Source organism: Ctenopharyngodon idella, chromosome 15 (assembly GCF_019924925.1).
Source record: "Ctenopharyngodon idella isolate HZGC_01 chromosome 15, HZGC01, whole genome shotgun sequence".
NCBI classification, from domain to species: Eukaryota; Metazoa; Chordata; class Actinopteri; order Cypriniformes; family Xenocyprididae; genus Ctenopharyngodon; species Ctenopharyngodon idella.
In genome coordinates this window covers 8,764,893-8,781,653 of record NC_067234.1, presented here as the reverse complement: position 1 = coordinate 8,781,653, position 16,761 = coordinate 8,764,893, and the positions used below count along the sequence as shown (strand labels likewise).

The following is a 16,761-nucleotide window of genomic DNA, read 5'->3' as shown; positions in this document are numbered from 1 at the left end:
ATTATTGTTGTGTTTATTTTGCTATTGAGAGGAAAGCGCGCAGCACATTTACATATTCATCTAAACGCCGCTCTCAGCAGTGTTGGTGGCATCGGGATGTTCACAAACTTCTTTTTACCCTAAAGTGAAGATCAAAAAAGAACCTCACCATGAGTATATCAGGGCCTTAAGTCGCTTTGGATAAAAGCATCTGCCAAATGCATTCATGTAAATATGTGCTGCTTTAAAAAAAATTAAAAAAAAAAAAAAAAAAAAAAAAAAAGCCAATGGGAACAGTCAAATGAAGAACTCCTCTACTTGTGCATGTTGATGCTGACTATGACACTGTGAAGACTGTATCTTTGCTTCAGAGGTCAACTGCAGCTCAGCCAGTCCATGTTTCAGGTCCCTAGGCAAAGTCACCAGGGCAGACACTCCTAAAGTGGCCTGTGGCTTTACAGCACAACCTGTGTCCACATTTGTCTCAGGCTCCTCCTCTTCCAGCAGAAGGCATGATATAGAGGTTTCAGAGGTTATCGCTGACTCATACCAGTTAACAGACAGGCCTGCCGGGCTGCTGCGCTGAGAGGAGTAGCAGGAGCTTCCCGGAGGTGTGCTGCAGGTGCCGTCTGAACCCATACTCTCCCTACCACACGACGCTAACCTCAACCCGCGAGGACAACGGTCCAGTGGCGGCTCCACACGTGAGCGTCCCACAGGGTGCTCCTTCAAATGGGATGGCTTCCTGCAGGGAGAGGTCGAAGGGGGCCTGGCAGTTGCACCGTTCCTCAGCAGCATTCTGGGACAGCTCAGAGGAAACGCAGACGTAAGGAACCCCTGGGGTTGTGCTGGGGCTTTAACCTGCAGAGAAGGCCATGCTTTATCAGTTCAACAAAAATTGCACTTTAAAGGAATAGTTAACATTTTAAAAAATGCTGGCACTATTTAATCTACCCTCATTCCAAAACCATGCTATATTATTTTTTTTTACCACAAAAAGTAAAAAAGATCTATAATCGTACACATTTCCATTTGTCTAATAGCTTTGTGTGAGTAACTGACATTATTTAACGATAATCTTTCTCTCCGCAGCTCTCAGTCAAATATAGCACCATTAAAGGTGTTACCTCAGGCTTGACGTCTATGAAATTTGGTTGCAAAACATTCTCATTCTCACAATGACATTTGATGTGACTGGCCCTGTCCCAAATTAATGTACACTTGGACTTCAACAAGACTATGAAGTCAACAAGACTGAAGTCAGCAAGACTGTAGGGTGTCCTTTTTGTTATTTTAGGTTGCAGAAGACCACTCACAAGCCCCCTTTTGCAGCCGTTATGCATCCTCGATGTGTTTATGGGTTTTATGCATTTGTTATATAATTTTCAAATTATTTCCTGGTTTAGAACAAAAGGCTTTCTTTAAAAATAATAGGTTCATTGTCACAACAGCACTCCCATGGTTTGGGGATAAGCTGCCGCTTTCAAAACAAACTTAATTTGTAGCAGATAAATTTAGGAAAATTATATCAAAATTTGTGATAAATAGTATGCACACACACATTCCTGTACATCTATCTTTGTGAGGACATTCATTGACAATGCAATCTCTAGCTTCTTGCCCTAACCCTACCCATCACAACTAAGTGCCTAAACCGAACCAAAGTGCCTCTATAAGCCGTTTGCCAGAAGCTAGTTATTTCCGTTTATAAAGATTTAAATAAAAAGGCCTTTATTAAGCCCCTTGACCCACTTTTATGATGGATGGATGCACGTTTTTTTGGCCTTCAAAATCAGGAGTGCCATTCACTACCATTATAAAAATAAATAAATCCTGGCTCTTCCAAGCTTTATAATATAACTCCAATTGTGTTCGTCTGAAAGAAGAAAGTCATATACATCTAGGATGGTTTGAGGGTGAATAAATCATGGGATCATTTTCATTTTTGGGTAAACTACCCCTTTAAAGACAACAATCATAAATTAAAGAAACCCATTGGTTTATATGGTTGGTTTATATCATTTTTTTTTTCAATATAACAGAGGATATAAACCAGAACACATTTCCTGTGACCTACCTGAAAGAGGATCTTGTTGCCATCCAGGTCTTCAGTGTGCCATCGGGTAGCGCTGATGGGTGAGCAGGTGTTGGGCAACAAGGGCACTAGCTGTCCAATCTCACCCACCTTAAACTGCAGCACTGCAGAGTAGCACGGCTCCACTCTGACCCCTGCCGAGAGCTGTTTGATGGCCAACTGCAGGCTGAAGCCTTGTTCTGTAAGCAGAGTGAACCAGCAGAACCCTGTTTTCTGCTCTTCCACCCTCCTCTGCAGCACCGTCTCATATAAACGCACATTGTCCTCAAAGTTATCATAGGTGCTGTGCAAAGTCACTCGCACCACTTCCCCTCCATAGTGCACTGGCCGCACCCCCCACACTGGCATTCCCGCACCCAGGCTGTAGAAGTCCCGGCTGGGGAGGAGGTAGGGCCTCAGCAGGGCGCTGGATGGGGAGGCGGTCGAGCTAACGTGAGCGCCGCCCTCTATGCCGCCACAGCTCTCCGTATGGTGGTACTGCCAGGGTGGACACTGCAGAAAGTCCAGCACCCTGAGAATACGCTCCTCTCCGTAAGACTCGTGCAAGAATATGGTCACCGCATGTGAGGGGTGGCCAGCCACAGGGCACAGGTTAGCTCTGGCATAGTCATGAAGGGGACAGGCCCGCTCGGACACATGGAAGAGGTGGAGGCCGGGGCGGACCCACTTGAGCAGGCGGTCAAGAGTGTGCTGGAGGAGGAGCGAGTCACCAGGGTTGGTAAGCAGGTGCATGGTGGCCAGAAGCAGCTCCTGACCCGGGCTGGCCATGAGGTCAACTGCACAAGTAAGCAGCAGACAGGGAGTTGAGGAAAATATCAAATCACAGACGGCAAAATCACAGGCCTGGCTGTCGGTACGATGAAGGAAATAAGGAAAATGGACTTACTGCTGCTGCATGACATTTTACTGCAGTCAGATCTAAAGAAAAGAAAAAAAAACACTCTTATTATAATGGATTTAATAGTCTACTGTTCAAATGAACAGTATTAATCCTTCAGCATGGCCTACCAACTCATGAAGCAAAAGCCCCTTTGTGACCTGAGTCACAAGTTCCTGAACATTTTTTTAAATTATTATTTTAATCAGTGCCCCTAAAGAGAAACCAAACAACGTTAAAAACTTTAAAAGTTAAATTCAAATGTTCATTCAGTCGAAACAAATAAGAACTCTTGCATTCAAACGAATAATAGTTGTCTGATTTAGATTGTGTATCTTAAATGCAACGTTTTTCTATTTGGTCACATTAAATGGCGCATATTTGAAGACAAAAAGTTGTTTGTAATGTTACAATGTACCGTTTGTTGTTTACATCATAAAAGCATTCGTCGCCGTCGGTTACTGTGTTTCTCCCCCTTAGAGACGCAAACAAAAGTGAGTTCATCTTTAGCTTTCTCCGCTAACTCACCCCGCAGTCTCCGCGCCCGAGTCCGCCGTTTCATCCTCCGTCCTGCTTGTAAAGTGAAGCGGTTGTCGGAGCATAATGTCCGTTCACTTCAGTGCAAAATCCGCTTTAAACATGCTCAAGATCTTTGCCTTGGCTAGTGTTATAAAACCCGTTTGTGTTCGTAGGAGTCGAGTTCTGCTGACGTCACTTCAGCGTTTATAATTGATGATGATGATCAGAGTCACTCTAACTAAAAATCTAAAAGATCAACGTTAAAAGCTCTTTTAGATGGAGTCGTTACTAGATTATGTGTCTTTCGAAAACAGTTAAAAAATAAGCAGGAGTCGGGGGAAGGGCTCCTCTCTGCACAGTAACAATCGACGGTACTGAACCCAAGCAGATGGCTGTCATCAGACCTGTGTGTGACAGAAACGGCAAAGTTGATACAGAGACCTGAAAAAAGCATCTTCTGAAGTAGTATGCAGTCTGAAGTATGTTTGCAGGTGACACTTGGTTTGATATTTTGTATCTACTGCAATAAAATTTAGATATTTTGTGTTACGCCTCTATATCCCATTCCAAATCTGTAAGACTTTTATTCTCTTGAAAGTACATGCAACCAAAATTTTCACGCTTCAAAGCTAATAAAGACAATGTAAATTAAAACCAAAAAACACGTCCTCTGAAGAGACTAAAAGTTTAAGTTAAAGCTTTTATTCACTTATAAACATTGATCAATGCTTTTACATATGAGAACTTTATTAGTTCTTGCAGAAACTCAAACGAGCTCCTGTTACAGGTGAGAACAAACCTCGCTAGTTCTTGCATGTCAGGGTTGTTGTTTACCATATGTGATGTACTCTATGTAGGTTATTCAATGTTCATATGCAAATAAAAAGACTTAAATGGTTAGTTCACCCAAAAATGATGATGATTCTGTCATTTATTACTCAACTTCATGTCCTTCCAAATCCCGCAAGACTTTCGTTCTTCGGAACGCAAATGATCTTTTTGATGAAATCTGAGAGCTTTCTGTCCCTCTATTGACAGCTACGTAACTGACACTTTGACGCTTCAAAATGTTCATAAGGAGATTGTATTAACTGATCCATATGAACTGAGAGGTTTAGTCCAAATTTTCTGAACAAACGTAATCGCTTTATATAATCATCAGATTGAATTTAGGCTTTTATTCACATGTAAAAAATATGCATCAAAGTGTCAGTTGCGTAGCTGTCTATATGGAGGGACAGAAATCTCTGATTTCATCAAAAAGATCTTCATTTGTGTTCCGAAGATGAATGAAAGTCTTACAGGTTTGGAACGACATCAAGGTGAGTAATTAATGACAGAATTTTCTTTTTTGAGTGCAGTTTTAAACAAAAATGAGAAAATGTTGTCTAAACAGTTGAAAGTTGGGTTGAAATGTGTAATTTCACACGGCTATCAATGCTTGAAATTTCATGTCCTAACTTCCAGGATCCTCAAGATCAAGAGCAAGAGCAAGACAAACAGTCTGACCCAAAACAGCCAATTCCTTTTATTGTGTTTTTTTTTTTTTTTTTTTTTTTCTACATTTATTGATGAAAACAAGGCCCTGTACAGTTCACTTCAGCATTGAGTACAATAACAATTATTTTACAATTTATACACATTGAAATATAATGCTGAAAACACAAACTGCGCCCCCATCCCAGTTTAAACTGCATTCAAAGGACCCCTTTAAAATAAAATGCTTTTAAGTCTTCTTTTACAATTGGCCATGTCAGACATGAGGAAAAAAAAAAAATGCAAGGGAACAAAGACAGTCAAACCACCTGTTATATGCTGTGTAAGTGTTAATCCATTTGTGTTCAGTAAATCATACTTTGAATCAAATGCTGCACGTCTCTGCTGCCCAGCTACAAATCTGACAGTCTTACAGTAAAGCACAGATGACAGGTGCCATAAACCAAACACGCTTACACAGATATAAGAAAAAAACAAAACAAAAGGGATTTCATAATGATATGAATGGTCTTAATAATATCCAATGTTGGGAAACTGTGATTAACTTAATTTGGTTGTATGATTGTAAGGGACACACACACACACAAAAAAAACAACAATTCTCTCATAGAGACAAAGACCTTCTGTAAAAGCTTTGAATCGAATCCAGTGGAAAGCCTTGTGGGAATCGGTGAGAACAATTTAAAACAAGTTCATTAGAAAGTGAAGGTTTTCTTCTCAGTTTATTCCCAGTACGAATGACAACAAAGGCAAAAAAGGACATAACATAAAATAACATCCCATGTGAGGTGTGTAACAAAGTCCCAAAAACAATGCTTGCTTGCTCACTCTCACTCGCTCTTTCATGCCAGGTTTAATTACGCTCCTCCTTCATGCTACGTATGTGTACACTTTGCGATCTTCTGGTGTTCTTGCCAAGTATTCTCTCTCAATAAGTCCTTCAATACGCTTTTTAATGACCACAGGACTTGGGAGGAATCGTGCCCTCAGCTGCTGGGTTACCTAAAGGCAAATACACAAAAAGACAAACTGAAGTTCTATAAACAAATATCCAAAGAAACAAAAACATTTTTGAATACAGTGAAATTGAAAATGTTGATCCATTTTATTTTATGTCCACCAAATCAGTTATTCTCAAATAAAGCCAGAAGACAGAATGAAGTATATATAAAAACACTGTTGCACTGACACTCAAAAGTGTTCCTTCATATGAAATGAAAGCTTTTTTTTTTTTTAGCAGATATTCTTATTATGTGTGAATTTAACATGCTTGAACAACAACAGAAAATTACTATTTCAAATATTATTGCATCAAAAAGCATTAATGGAATTCAGAAAAGCTTATTTTTATTATATTATTTTATCCAAGTCAAATTTGAATAAAGGTCTGTGTGTATTGAAAAAAAACTGATTAATCATTTATCAGAACCGTTTTGTCCTACTCTAGATTTCAAATGCTCTGTCTAATACTTCATTATGCCTTTATATTCTATATACTTATGCTTTTACTAGATATATATATATATATATATATATATATTATTTTAAATGCTCAAACTATTGTCACAAAAAAAAAAAAAAAAAGTAGTCTCCGCACCTCTGCTACTAGAACATTGTGCTGCATTTTCTTTCTGGACTTCATGATCCGAACAATAGCCGCCTCAATTTCATGTTTCCTGTCGTCATCTACTTTTTGTCGTGTCTCCTTCCTCTCAGGGTCCGATTCTCCCTGTTTGGCTGCAACTGCAGGGATGCGACACAAAAGGATTAGTGAAAAAGGCTTTCCAAATGACTACCTAGGAGAACATGACGCCATACACTTTTAGGGCAGAAAAATTAAGAAGAAGAAAATCAGTACGAACACAATAGGGTTTTAGCATCTTCTGTGCTCTGACCCCTAATTATGTGTTATTGGTCACTCTTTGCAAAGTACTCATCCAATCATCAAATATATAAGCCGGGCTTTCAGGCAGGACAAAATACAGTGATAAACAGCTCAATGTTTAACAAACAATCAGATGTAAAGTATAGTATGGTAAACTTTTATATGAATGGGAGACCATAGCAAGATAGATTATAGCTGTCAGAAGACAGAAAGATGTCCAAATTACAGTCACTCCCTCTGTAGCTGTATTAGAAACCCCCCTCACAGCTGTCTCAACTATCCATTTTCCAAACCTGCTGTAGGGTCATGGGGATGCTGGAGTCTATCCCAGTGTCTAAGGCCGTAGGCAGGAAAACACCCTTGCCAGTCCATCACATTGCTATCACCTACACATTCACACTCGCACTTATGGACAATTCAACTATGCTGCATGCCTTTGGATTTGGAAACCAGATCACCTATATAACTACCAAACTGAGAAGCCAAGTTAACCCTGAAGCATTCTTCATAAAGCAACCCTTAATGAATCCTTCGTGGAGAAATTTGGCCACAAATGTCACAGGCGTGATCCCAAATTTAAAAAAAAAAATAAAAATTATGATACTAAAGAACCCTCAATTTATGCATTTCTTTTGTGATTTTTTGGTATTTTTGGCCTTATTTACCTCTAAAATAACAAAATTACTCCATTGACTTTCATGTAAATGTTTTATTTTTTACTCAATACCAGTAATAGGGTTTAGGTCTGTCTTCAGACCCTATTGAGCATCTGTGGGGCATCCTCAAATGGAAGGTGGTTCACATTTAGGGTTAAGAGATTCAATTCATGGCTTTATTACACCACCATTGCAACTGTCAAGTATTTCAAAGATGATGCTAAATTGCATTTTTATGTGTTTTCATTATTGCTGATCATCTTGCTGATCGACTTAAGCTCTAAAGCATCAAAACAAGATGATTGTTACCTGTTTGAATCTTGACTCTGTGCAGTCTGGAGGTGAACTGGTCATTGACAGTGAACACGTGGCCACTCTCGATCTCTTTCGACTTGGGTTCTTTTGTGAGGACTCGCTGTGTGGGCTTTCCACAGGCCAGAGACTGCAGTGCCCGCACCAGCTCTCTCTCTGGGATATCGGTCTCTTGCTGAATCTCCTGTCAAAAGAGGAAAAACAATAGGGACATGGGAATAGGAATATGGGAAAAGAATGGCGATGCCTTTACTTCAGGCATTTTTTAAATCATTATTTTCCTCTTTATTACTATAAAGCTGCTTTGAAGCTATCTGTAATGTATAAAGTTAAAATAAAAATATTGTATATTTTATTCAAATAAAGGTGACTTGATTTGACTTGAGGGTACAGGCTTATTACTAAGTATTATGGATGATTTTTTTCAATTTCTGGACTCAGTTATTTAAAAAGATTAATCTGGATCTCAAAGGAGGAGGAGAGTGAACGCAAAGTTTCTCGGGAGAATGCAAAACATTTGCGAGAGCATGCTTGCTCCTCTGAATCTCAACCTGTAAGTATGATTAATAATTGATGTTTATATTTTCTAGCGAACGTTCAAGATTCGTAGTTTTGTATGTTATGTTGTGTAACATACACCCTAGTCTGTCTCCTGCTAACCGGCTAACTCAGGTTTCTGTTGTTCTGCTATTCAGATGTGGGTCCAATATTGTCTAAAAATGTGTCGATTAATGCAGCTTGTTGGTCTTATTACTTGGAGTAATGATCAAGGATTGTTTACAAAGTGTAATGCATTATCAGCTATTCACGTTTGTGCTCGGCTAACGTGGGAGTTTACAACATAGTTGTGGGCTCGGTTCGCTTACATAACTGTAAAACTGTTTTTTTCCTCTGCGTTTTTATTATTACAGTAGAGTGGAGCTCTATCTGTATTGTAATAGGATGTTAAGATGCTAGTCCGTGCTAACTAGTTGAAGTATTCTCTCTGTAAACAGTAAACACTTATTGTATGTCAAACAATGATATAGCCATTTTTTATTTTGTTAATAGTCTGTACACATCTGGCCTAAATGTTTCTTATGTTAGAGGTTTTCAGCTTTGCTTGGCATTCTGATAGTTCCCACAGGTGCATCTACATAACGTATAAAAGTGACGCTGCTATCACATCTTATAAATAACACAAACTAAGGTGACACTTACCATATAGAAACGTCGTACTCCAGTCGTGATTGCGAATCACTTTCTGGTTGATCGACTACTTCAGATTTTCAATCTCAGGATTGAATTGATATGGTAAAATCGATGCTATCTTTTCTATCCAAACATTGTATACAATGTCTTGCGAATTAATAGCTGTCATTCAGTTACGGCAATGGCCGCGCGGTGTGCACAGTAGACCAATCACAAAGGATTGGGCCATCTGACCAATCAGAACAGTGTAGGCTCACGGAAAGGAGGGGTTTAGAGAGACTGATTCATTGAACTGCTTCAAACAAATCGTTTATCAATCTTTGGTGAAATTAAATGTATATTTTGAGAAAACAAAAGTGTTTTTTGTCCTTGCATACATGTAAACCTGTTGTAGGAGACTCCCAAAACAATATTAGGGGGCACTTTTGGGAGGAAAAAAAAAACAAAACAAAAAAACATGACCAAATGTTCAAAAAGGTGGCAGAGAGGGGACATGTTCGGGGGGAACATAGCCACTATGGCTATTCAGAAATGGAAATTATGAATGCATTAATATTTTGTTTTGAATTTCAGAAAATGCAGAATAGAAGAATTATTATATTAACCTTTACTCAGTGTGCGATTTGTAGGGGGGAATTTCCCCCTTCTGTATCCCTGTGTCTGATGAATTATTGTCATGGTTAACGCACCTCAATCCTTGCAGGGTTTTTCGGAAAGTCAGCACGCGCCAGAGTGACAGAAGTGACTGTAACTTAATGCGATAACCTATTGTACATAAACTGACCAGTAAAGGTATCAAGAGGCAGAATGCAGAAATTTACCATCACCGTAATGTGGGAATTATCATGCAATTATTGACAGGTGTGTGGATACATACAGTTTTTCTCCAAATGTGCACACTTTTTGACTAAAAGTTTGTATGCTGTGTAGCGAAGCAAAACAAACAAACAAACAAACAAAGTCGATTGAATATTTACAGGTTTGTATCTTGTTATTCTTTTCAAAATATCAATAAATAGAAATTAGGAATTATTAGTGTCATTGTAACCAAGTAATATAAATAGTGATCAAATATCGAAGCTATCTCTAATAGGCTACTTCAAAGCTCAAGAACAAAACAAATTATTTATTGTTAAATATTTCTGTAACAACTGCCAAAAATAGGTAAAAATATATAGTATAGGCTACATACGTTTTTTTGTTGTTGTTGCCGTTTTTACAAATTGCACCTTTTAGGCTCTTGATACATTTACTGGTCAGTTTACAATAGGTTATTATCGCATTAAGTTACAGTTACTGACTTTCCAAAAAACCTTTCATGGATTGAGGTGCGTTAACCATGACAATAATTCAGCAGACGCAGGGATACACAGACCAGAAGGGGGAAATACAAATCGCACACTGAGTAAAGGTTTATATAATAATTCTTATATTCTGCATTTTATGAAATTCAAAACAAAATATTAATGCATTCATAATTTCCATTTCTGAATAGCCATAGTGGCTATGTTCCCCCGAACATGTCCCCTCTCTGCCACCTTTTTGAAGATTTGGTCATGTATTTTTTTTTTTTTTTTTTTTTTTTTTTACGCATAACGCATTAGGCCTACATAGGAATTATCACAGAAACAAATCTACAGCTGAACCGCTGCAACACGTGGTGTTGTTTTCAAATCAGCGTATTTCAAGGAATCAAACAAATGGATTAAACTCACTCGTTAAGACAGCAACATGCCGCCACCTGCTGTCTGTTTTAGTTTCATATTAAAACGTATAATTTCATTGATTCCATCATGTCATACTATTTCTGTCTTCAAAAAGTAAAACATTTATCTCATAACATTTTTATGTACTTGTAGGCTAATAGCTGTGTAAATGCATTCATGTCTCTTCTGTATTGATGGCTCTGATGAAGCTCTGATTGTTGACACTGATTGGACACCTCTTTCTATTATGGATCTTTGAAATATGTGTTGTATTTTAAGTGTTTGTCACATAAATATGAACGTGAAGTGAATTTGTGGTCTCGTTTTAAATGCATTGATCAATATGCTTGCGTCAACTTCACTGAAGCCTATATGTCGCAAGTGTCACTTTACAAAATGTGGCATGAGTGCAGTACCTCAAATGTGGACTTCTCTCGGTTGTTGAAAAGCATGAGGATTGTCATCTGGAATGTAGAAACCTGCAGAATGTGTTTCCTAGTATTAGAGCCTGTAACCTGAGCCCCACCGACCATATCTGAGCCATCCTCCTGTAGGGAGATGCAAATGGGGCTGGGAGTTAGAATGTAAGATCTTTACATTCTTTTGACAGTCTGTGATTATTTGTTAGTGGTGTACGAACCTTTTTTATTGGCCCATAAAAGGTGGCATTGAGGTCTGCTGAACCCATGTGATGCTGCAATGTGAGCTGCCTACCACTGTGCTTGGCCAAATAAAACCTGCAACGAAAGAGTCAAGAGTCAATGTCAACACACAAAACCCCACGAGTGACCTGAAAGTGAGAGTCTTCACATATGAGTTTTCTAAAAGCTAAACTACAAACTGGAAATAAACTACTGCAAAATACAATAATAAACACCTTCTAAAGACCTCGAAAGCATGTCTTGGTGAAGGGGGGATGTTACATTTGGGAGTTGCGGACTGTGTTGGCCAGTATCCTGTCGTTAGAACCCTCACTGTGAGATCAACGCCACCTAAAGACACCTAAGAAAAACACAAAGACAATTCAAACTGTCCATTCAAATAACTACACATTCTAATGGTTGATTATGCAGTAAGTGAACGTAAACAGTTGCGAAATGAAATGTATGCGTACAGTATCAGTATACTGGATCTGTGCATTATACCTTAAAGTGACAGCAGCCTAATATTCCTGCTGCTGTCTGTGTTTTCAATGTTAATCAAACAAAAAAGACAAAGAAAATAATCACTCACTGCTCTTGACAGAATAACTTCCATAACTTTAATAAGGATTAATCTAGATTTAATTTATACTGTAAAGAATATGCAGTGTAATATCCTCATGAGAACCGGGGGAAAAAAGTTTTTTTCATGTCATTATATTGTTTAGAGCAGGAGGGCCACTGTCCTGCAGAGTTTAGCTCCAACTTCACTCAACACACCTGCCAGGAAGTTTTTAGTATGCCTTGTAAGACCTTGATTAGCTGGTTCAGGTGTGTTTAACTGGGATTAGAGCTAAACTTTTCAGGACAGTGGCCCTCCAGGAGCAGGATTGGACACCCCTGGTTTAGAGCATAAGAAACAAATGGGGAAAAAAACATTTTTGAAAGATATTTTATTCATATGTTATGCTATGTCCTCTGTAGTGGACACCAAGACTCAGTTATTTAAAAAATAAAAAGAGATGAAATTACATGTATAGGCAAAAACAATGGGATTTTTTTTTTTTTTTTTCCCCATACACCAATTAATTTTTTAGGTTTCATTTTTTTTTTTTAATCCAAACTTTGTATAAAGATGATTCTCAACTATGTTATGAAAGCTATAATGGAATGAACTGATATACCATTTTACTTCATGCAATATGTGGGTAAAATGGCCATAAATGGGTAGTCCCATTCAATACAATGGATCTATACACTGTATCTAATTTGGATATTAATGTGTCCTTGGGGCAGCATGTAATGAAAGTAATAATTTGCAACATTTTCATAATAATATATAATATTTCATAGGAATCTTGATATATAATTTATTTCAATATTCACTTGTTGTGTCTCCCAAAATGCCTGATAAACATGCTTTAAGTCCTGATGTCCTCTACAGTGGACCCATGAAACTGATGTCCTGTTTCATAACAGTCATATTTTGATTAGAAACCCCATAACATTTTGCTGAGATTTTGATTTATGACAAACAATTTGAACTATTCACATTAGTCATATTTAAATAATAATTGCAAAATATTATCATATTTCCATAACAGTGCTAATTTTTTTAAATCACAAAATTAATGTCAGTCATATTTAAAGACCAAGGAGAAAAACCTCCAAACATTTGGCATCTCTAAAAAGCCCTGAATGTGTTCTTTACAGGACAAACAACATAAAACTGTGACATGTATGGTGTCAGAGAACTTCACTAAAACATAATGTCCACTACAGTGGACAAAGGTCTATTCCTGGGTCCAAAGAGGATGTGTTACATTTGACTACTTTATTCAATTTCTGTATCTGAAACATTTGTATCTTTGTTCTATTTGTGCTATTGCTTGTTATTTGATTATTTGTTCTTATTTTATCACTGACTGTTTACTTGTCTTTAATATTTTTTAAACATTAGTGAGGCTAGTATTTTTTGCTGTGGTATATTAACTGGAATAGAGAATTGTAAAATTTTACTGCTATCAAAAATATTTGTGTCATAACCTTATTTATTACAATAAATAAGCCAGTATGTATTATAGTGAAATTTTTGGCAGGGCAAGTAAAAATTTGAACCTCTGGCCCAACTGGGCCAGTAGAAAAAATCCTTAGCATTGAGCCCTGTATTTACATATTTATCTAAATGACGCTGTCTGTTTCAGGATAAATGTCTTGATGTGTCCAAACACATTTTAAGTAACTTTGAAATATTGCAATGAATCTAAAGGGATCGTTTACCCTTTAATGAACGTTTTGTCATCATTTACTCACCGTCAAGTGGTTCTAAATCTGCAGGAGTTCTGTTAAACACAAAAGAAGATATTTCGAAGAATGTTGATAACCAGACAGTTGATGGATCCCATTGACTTCCATAGTAGGGGTGTAACAATACATCGATATAGATCTAGACATCGATCTAATGTCTAACGATACGATGCATCGATGCAACGCATAAAAAAAATCGATACCTGTGGGCTATTTATAGAGGCACCTTTGCTTTAGCACTCTCCACATTTTCACACAATGACAGTCTATGCATTATCGCCAACGCGTGCATTCTGGTTTAAACTACCTTTCAGAACTTGTGAAAGACGCTCAGAACAGTAGATGGAACTGTCACTGATCAGCCAGTGCTGAATCTTCACGAAAGTTTATAATTTACTTGTGTTTAAAGCCTTGAAAAAAAGCAGTGCGCGCACATCTCAAACAGTGTCTGTTAGTTAGATCACAACACTGGAGAATAGAGCGCTATGAATCGTTCTTCACACACAGTAACTGAAATTAAAACTGTTAAAAGAAAATGCTCAATAAACTGTTGCATAGTAGCGCATTCTGCACACGGGATGCGCATAAGTGCTTTGTGCCGCTGTGTATTGGAGCCTTTATAATACGTTTGAAAGAATATTAATAGCCTGTCTTGTTCTGTGCTACATATAATATGTTGCTGCTTCATTAAAAAGCTGCACTATACATTTAAAAGAAATGTCTTTTAATTTTATTGAATATAGGCCTATATACAATATATACACAATATATATAACATTTCCTTGTTTATCAGTTTTGACATTACACGTTTTAGCACAGAAGCCTAAAATACTTGACTGTTGTCATGTCATAAGCTGTCATTAGATTACTGTGTTTTTTATTTGTGGATGTTCCAATCAGGGTGCAGGATGTGAAATTTTGAAATAATTGTTTATGTTATATAATTTGGTTGCAGTTGTGAAATGGAAAAAAAATGCAACTGGTAGGTGTAAAATAGGCACATAATATCATAATATCGAAATATTGATCGATATACCCCTGAATCGAATCGAATCGTATCGTATCGTAGAACTTTTTAAGGTATCGGAAAAAATCGTATCACTGGCTATGAGAATCGATATTGTATCGAATCGTGACGAACTTTCCGATTTACACCCCTATTCCATAGTAGGAAAAAAACACTATGGAAGTCTATGGGGTCCATCAACTGTCTGGTTACCCACATTCTTTAAAATATCTTCTTTTGTGTTCAACAGAAGAAAAAAAATCATACAGGTTTAGACAAAATGTTCTTTTTTGTGTAGCACAAACGTGTTTAATCGACTGAATTGTTCAATCCATGTGTTCAATCACTTTTGTAGGGTTTTAGAATGTTTGAGCAGTGTGTTTTGATTACTGGAAGTAACGAATCATGAACTGCCAACTCTACGCAAACAAAAGTGAGTGGAGAAGATATCAGGAAACAATCTAATTTTTTATAGTTAAACGCAACAAGACATTCAAGGTTCTATATAACAGCTAGATCAATTGTTACAGCTGGGTTTTGCAATTTGTGTGGATGACACAATGGCATACATCCAGTACAATATGCAGTTGCATCCCTAAACCGCTTCGTTTCAGCACCTGCCATTTAATTATTTTCGTCTGCACAAGAGACCCAGCGCATCTGCGCATGCCAGAGAGAGAGAGAGAGAGAGAGAGAGAGAGAGAGAGAGAGAGAGAGAGAGAGAGAGAGAGAGAGAGAGAGAGAGAGAGAGAGGTGGTTCAGTGTAAATCTCTCTTGAGCATGAACAGAAGAGAGTAATGAGGGTTGTCAGCATGGGAATAGATAAGTATTATAAAGAGAATAGATAATGATTAAAGTGCATAATATGTGCATGACCTATTGAAATGCATAGCGTTTTTTGAATTAAAAGTAAATTTCAAATGTATATATTTTTTGACAAATATGAAATAATAATATGGTCACAATATGGACAAAGCATACTAATCCACATTTCAGAAATCTAGGCTACCACTCTTAATATTGACACACAGAAAAATCTACCTTTTCAATCATTTTTATTAGAGATGTACCTATGCTACATTTCTCCACCAATACCGATAGCCGATTATTCAGAATGATATCTGCCAATACCGTTAGTTTGATTTTCTTAAGGAAAAAGAAAAATCTTTCCCAAATGTTTCAAACTATACAGGGAACCCTCTCATTTGGTACATTACTATAATATTAGAGGTTAAAATGAACAACAGAGCTATTATATACAGCTACTATTTATTTTCAGATTTAATAATTAAATAAAAACTGAAATGTTTGTATGCACACAAGGTAGTTTTCATTAACACTTGTCTTCTTGGCAAATTTATTAAAACATTTATATATAATTAACAGTAAATAAGCTCATCTCTTGTGTTTATTTATAGCTAACTAATGAAATGTGAACATTGAATAACATTCCTGAGGTAAATGCAACATTAAGTGACGTCGTTCATAAGCTCTTTTACTGATGTCTTTCCACGGTTGAAATACCGATTGAGCGATTACATGAGACATGATTCATTTCTGTAAGTTGTATTGTATCTTTCAACATACCTTCTGATGTTCATGCATGTTTTTTGAGCTCTAACTTGTATTAAAGTGGAAGAAAAGACTCTTGCTTTGCGCTGCTGCTTAAACTAAGGAGCTACAGCGATCTGCCATGTCATTTAAAAGTCAAAAAGACATTTTTTTAATTTTGTGATAAAATGGACAAAATTTGAAAGCTGAGATTTCCTTTAAAATCACTATTTTTTCAACTGTTAATGTGTTATTGTTGCGTAACTTGCCCTAAATTCAACACGAGATTTTCTTCACACAAACTATGGTGATGATCATTGGCTGCTTTTAAACAACTGGCCAACGGCCGATAGTAAAAATAATTGCTTTTATCGGCCGTTACCGATTATTGTCCGGTACATCTGTGCATCTCTAATTGGCTACGTTTACATGCACCCAAATAATCCATTTGTAATCGGATTGACGGCTCAGTCGGATTGAAAAACGTTCATGTAAACACCTTAATCGATCCGATTGAGCTCGATCCGAATGAAATTTCG

General features: G+C 37.3%; 2 protein-coding genes across 3 annotated transcripts in view; both read right to left on the bottom strand.

The window, feature by feature from the left end:
- Nucleotides 1–222: 222 nt before the first annotated feature.
- Nucleotides 223–3,899, bottom strand: LOC127495345 (protein FAM124B). 2 transcript variants are annotated; one of them, XM_051862131.1, is made up of 4 exons: nucleotides 3,480–3,899; nucleotides 2,961–2,992; nucleotides 2,057–2,850; nucleotides 223–840 (listed from the first exon to the last, which is right to left on the bottom strand). In XM_051862131.1, the coding sequence occupies exons 1-4, from the start codon at nucleotides 3,551–3,553 to the stop codon at nucleotides 277–279; spliced, it is 1,464 nt and encodes a 487-aa protein (XP_051718091.1). In that variant the 5' UTR covers nucleotides 3,554–3,899; the 3' UTR covers nucleotides 223–276. The 2 variants fall into 2 exon arrangements, with proteins under 2 accessions (XP_051718091.1, XP_051718090.1); XM_051862130.1 differs by having other exon boundaries at nucleotides 3,370–3,493.
- A 1,076-nt stretch (nucleotides 3,900–4,975) lies between these two features.
- cul3b (cullin 3b) overlaps nucleotides 4,976–16,761 on the bottom strand; it is a 40,554-nt gene continuing 28,768 nt past the window's right edge. The window contains exons 11-16 of the mRNA XM_051862110.1: nucleotides 11,595–11,719; nucleotides 11,358–11,454; nucleotides 11,134–11,265; nucleotides 7,818–8,004; nucleotides 6,565–6,710; nucleotides 4,976–5,969 (exon numbers count right to left, since the gene is read on the bottom strand). Coding sequence (XP_051718070.1) covers nucleotides 5,838–5,969; nucleotides 6,565–6,710; nucleotides 7,818–8,004; nucleotides 11,134–11,265; nucleotides 11,358–11,454; nucleotides 11,595–11,719 — 819 coding nt within the window. The 3' untranslated portion in view covers nucleotides 4,976–5,837. The remainder of the gene's footprint in view (nucleotides 5,970–6,564; nucleotides 6,711–7,817; nucleotides 8,005–11,133; nucleotides 11,266–11,357; nucleotides 11,455–11,594; nucleotides 11,720–16,761) is intronic.

Coding starts and splice junctions, on each gene's coding strand:
- LOC127495345 (XM_051862130.1), bottom strand. CDS start 3,455: ATGAACTCACTTTTGTTTGCGTCTCTAAGGGGGAGAAACACAGTAACC. Junction 2,851..2,960: donor TAAAATGTCATGCAGCAGCA/GTAAGTCCATTT, acceptor TTACTTGTGCAG/TTGACCTCATGGCCAGCCCG. Junction 841..2,056: donor GCAACAAGATCCTCTTTCAG/GTAGGTCACAGG, acceptor CCTTCTCTGCAG/GTTAAAGCCCCAGCACAACC.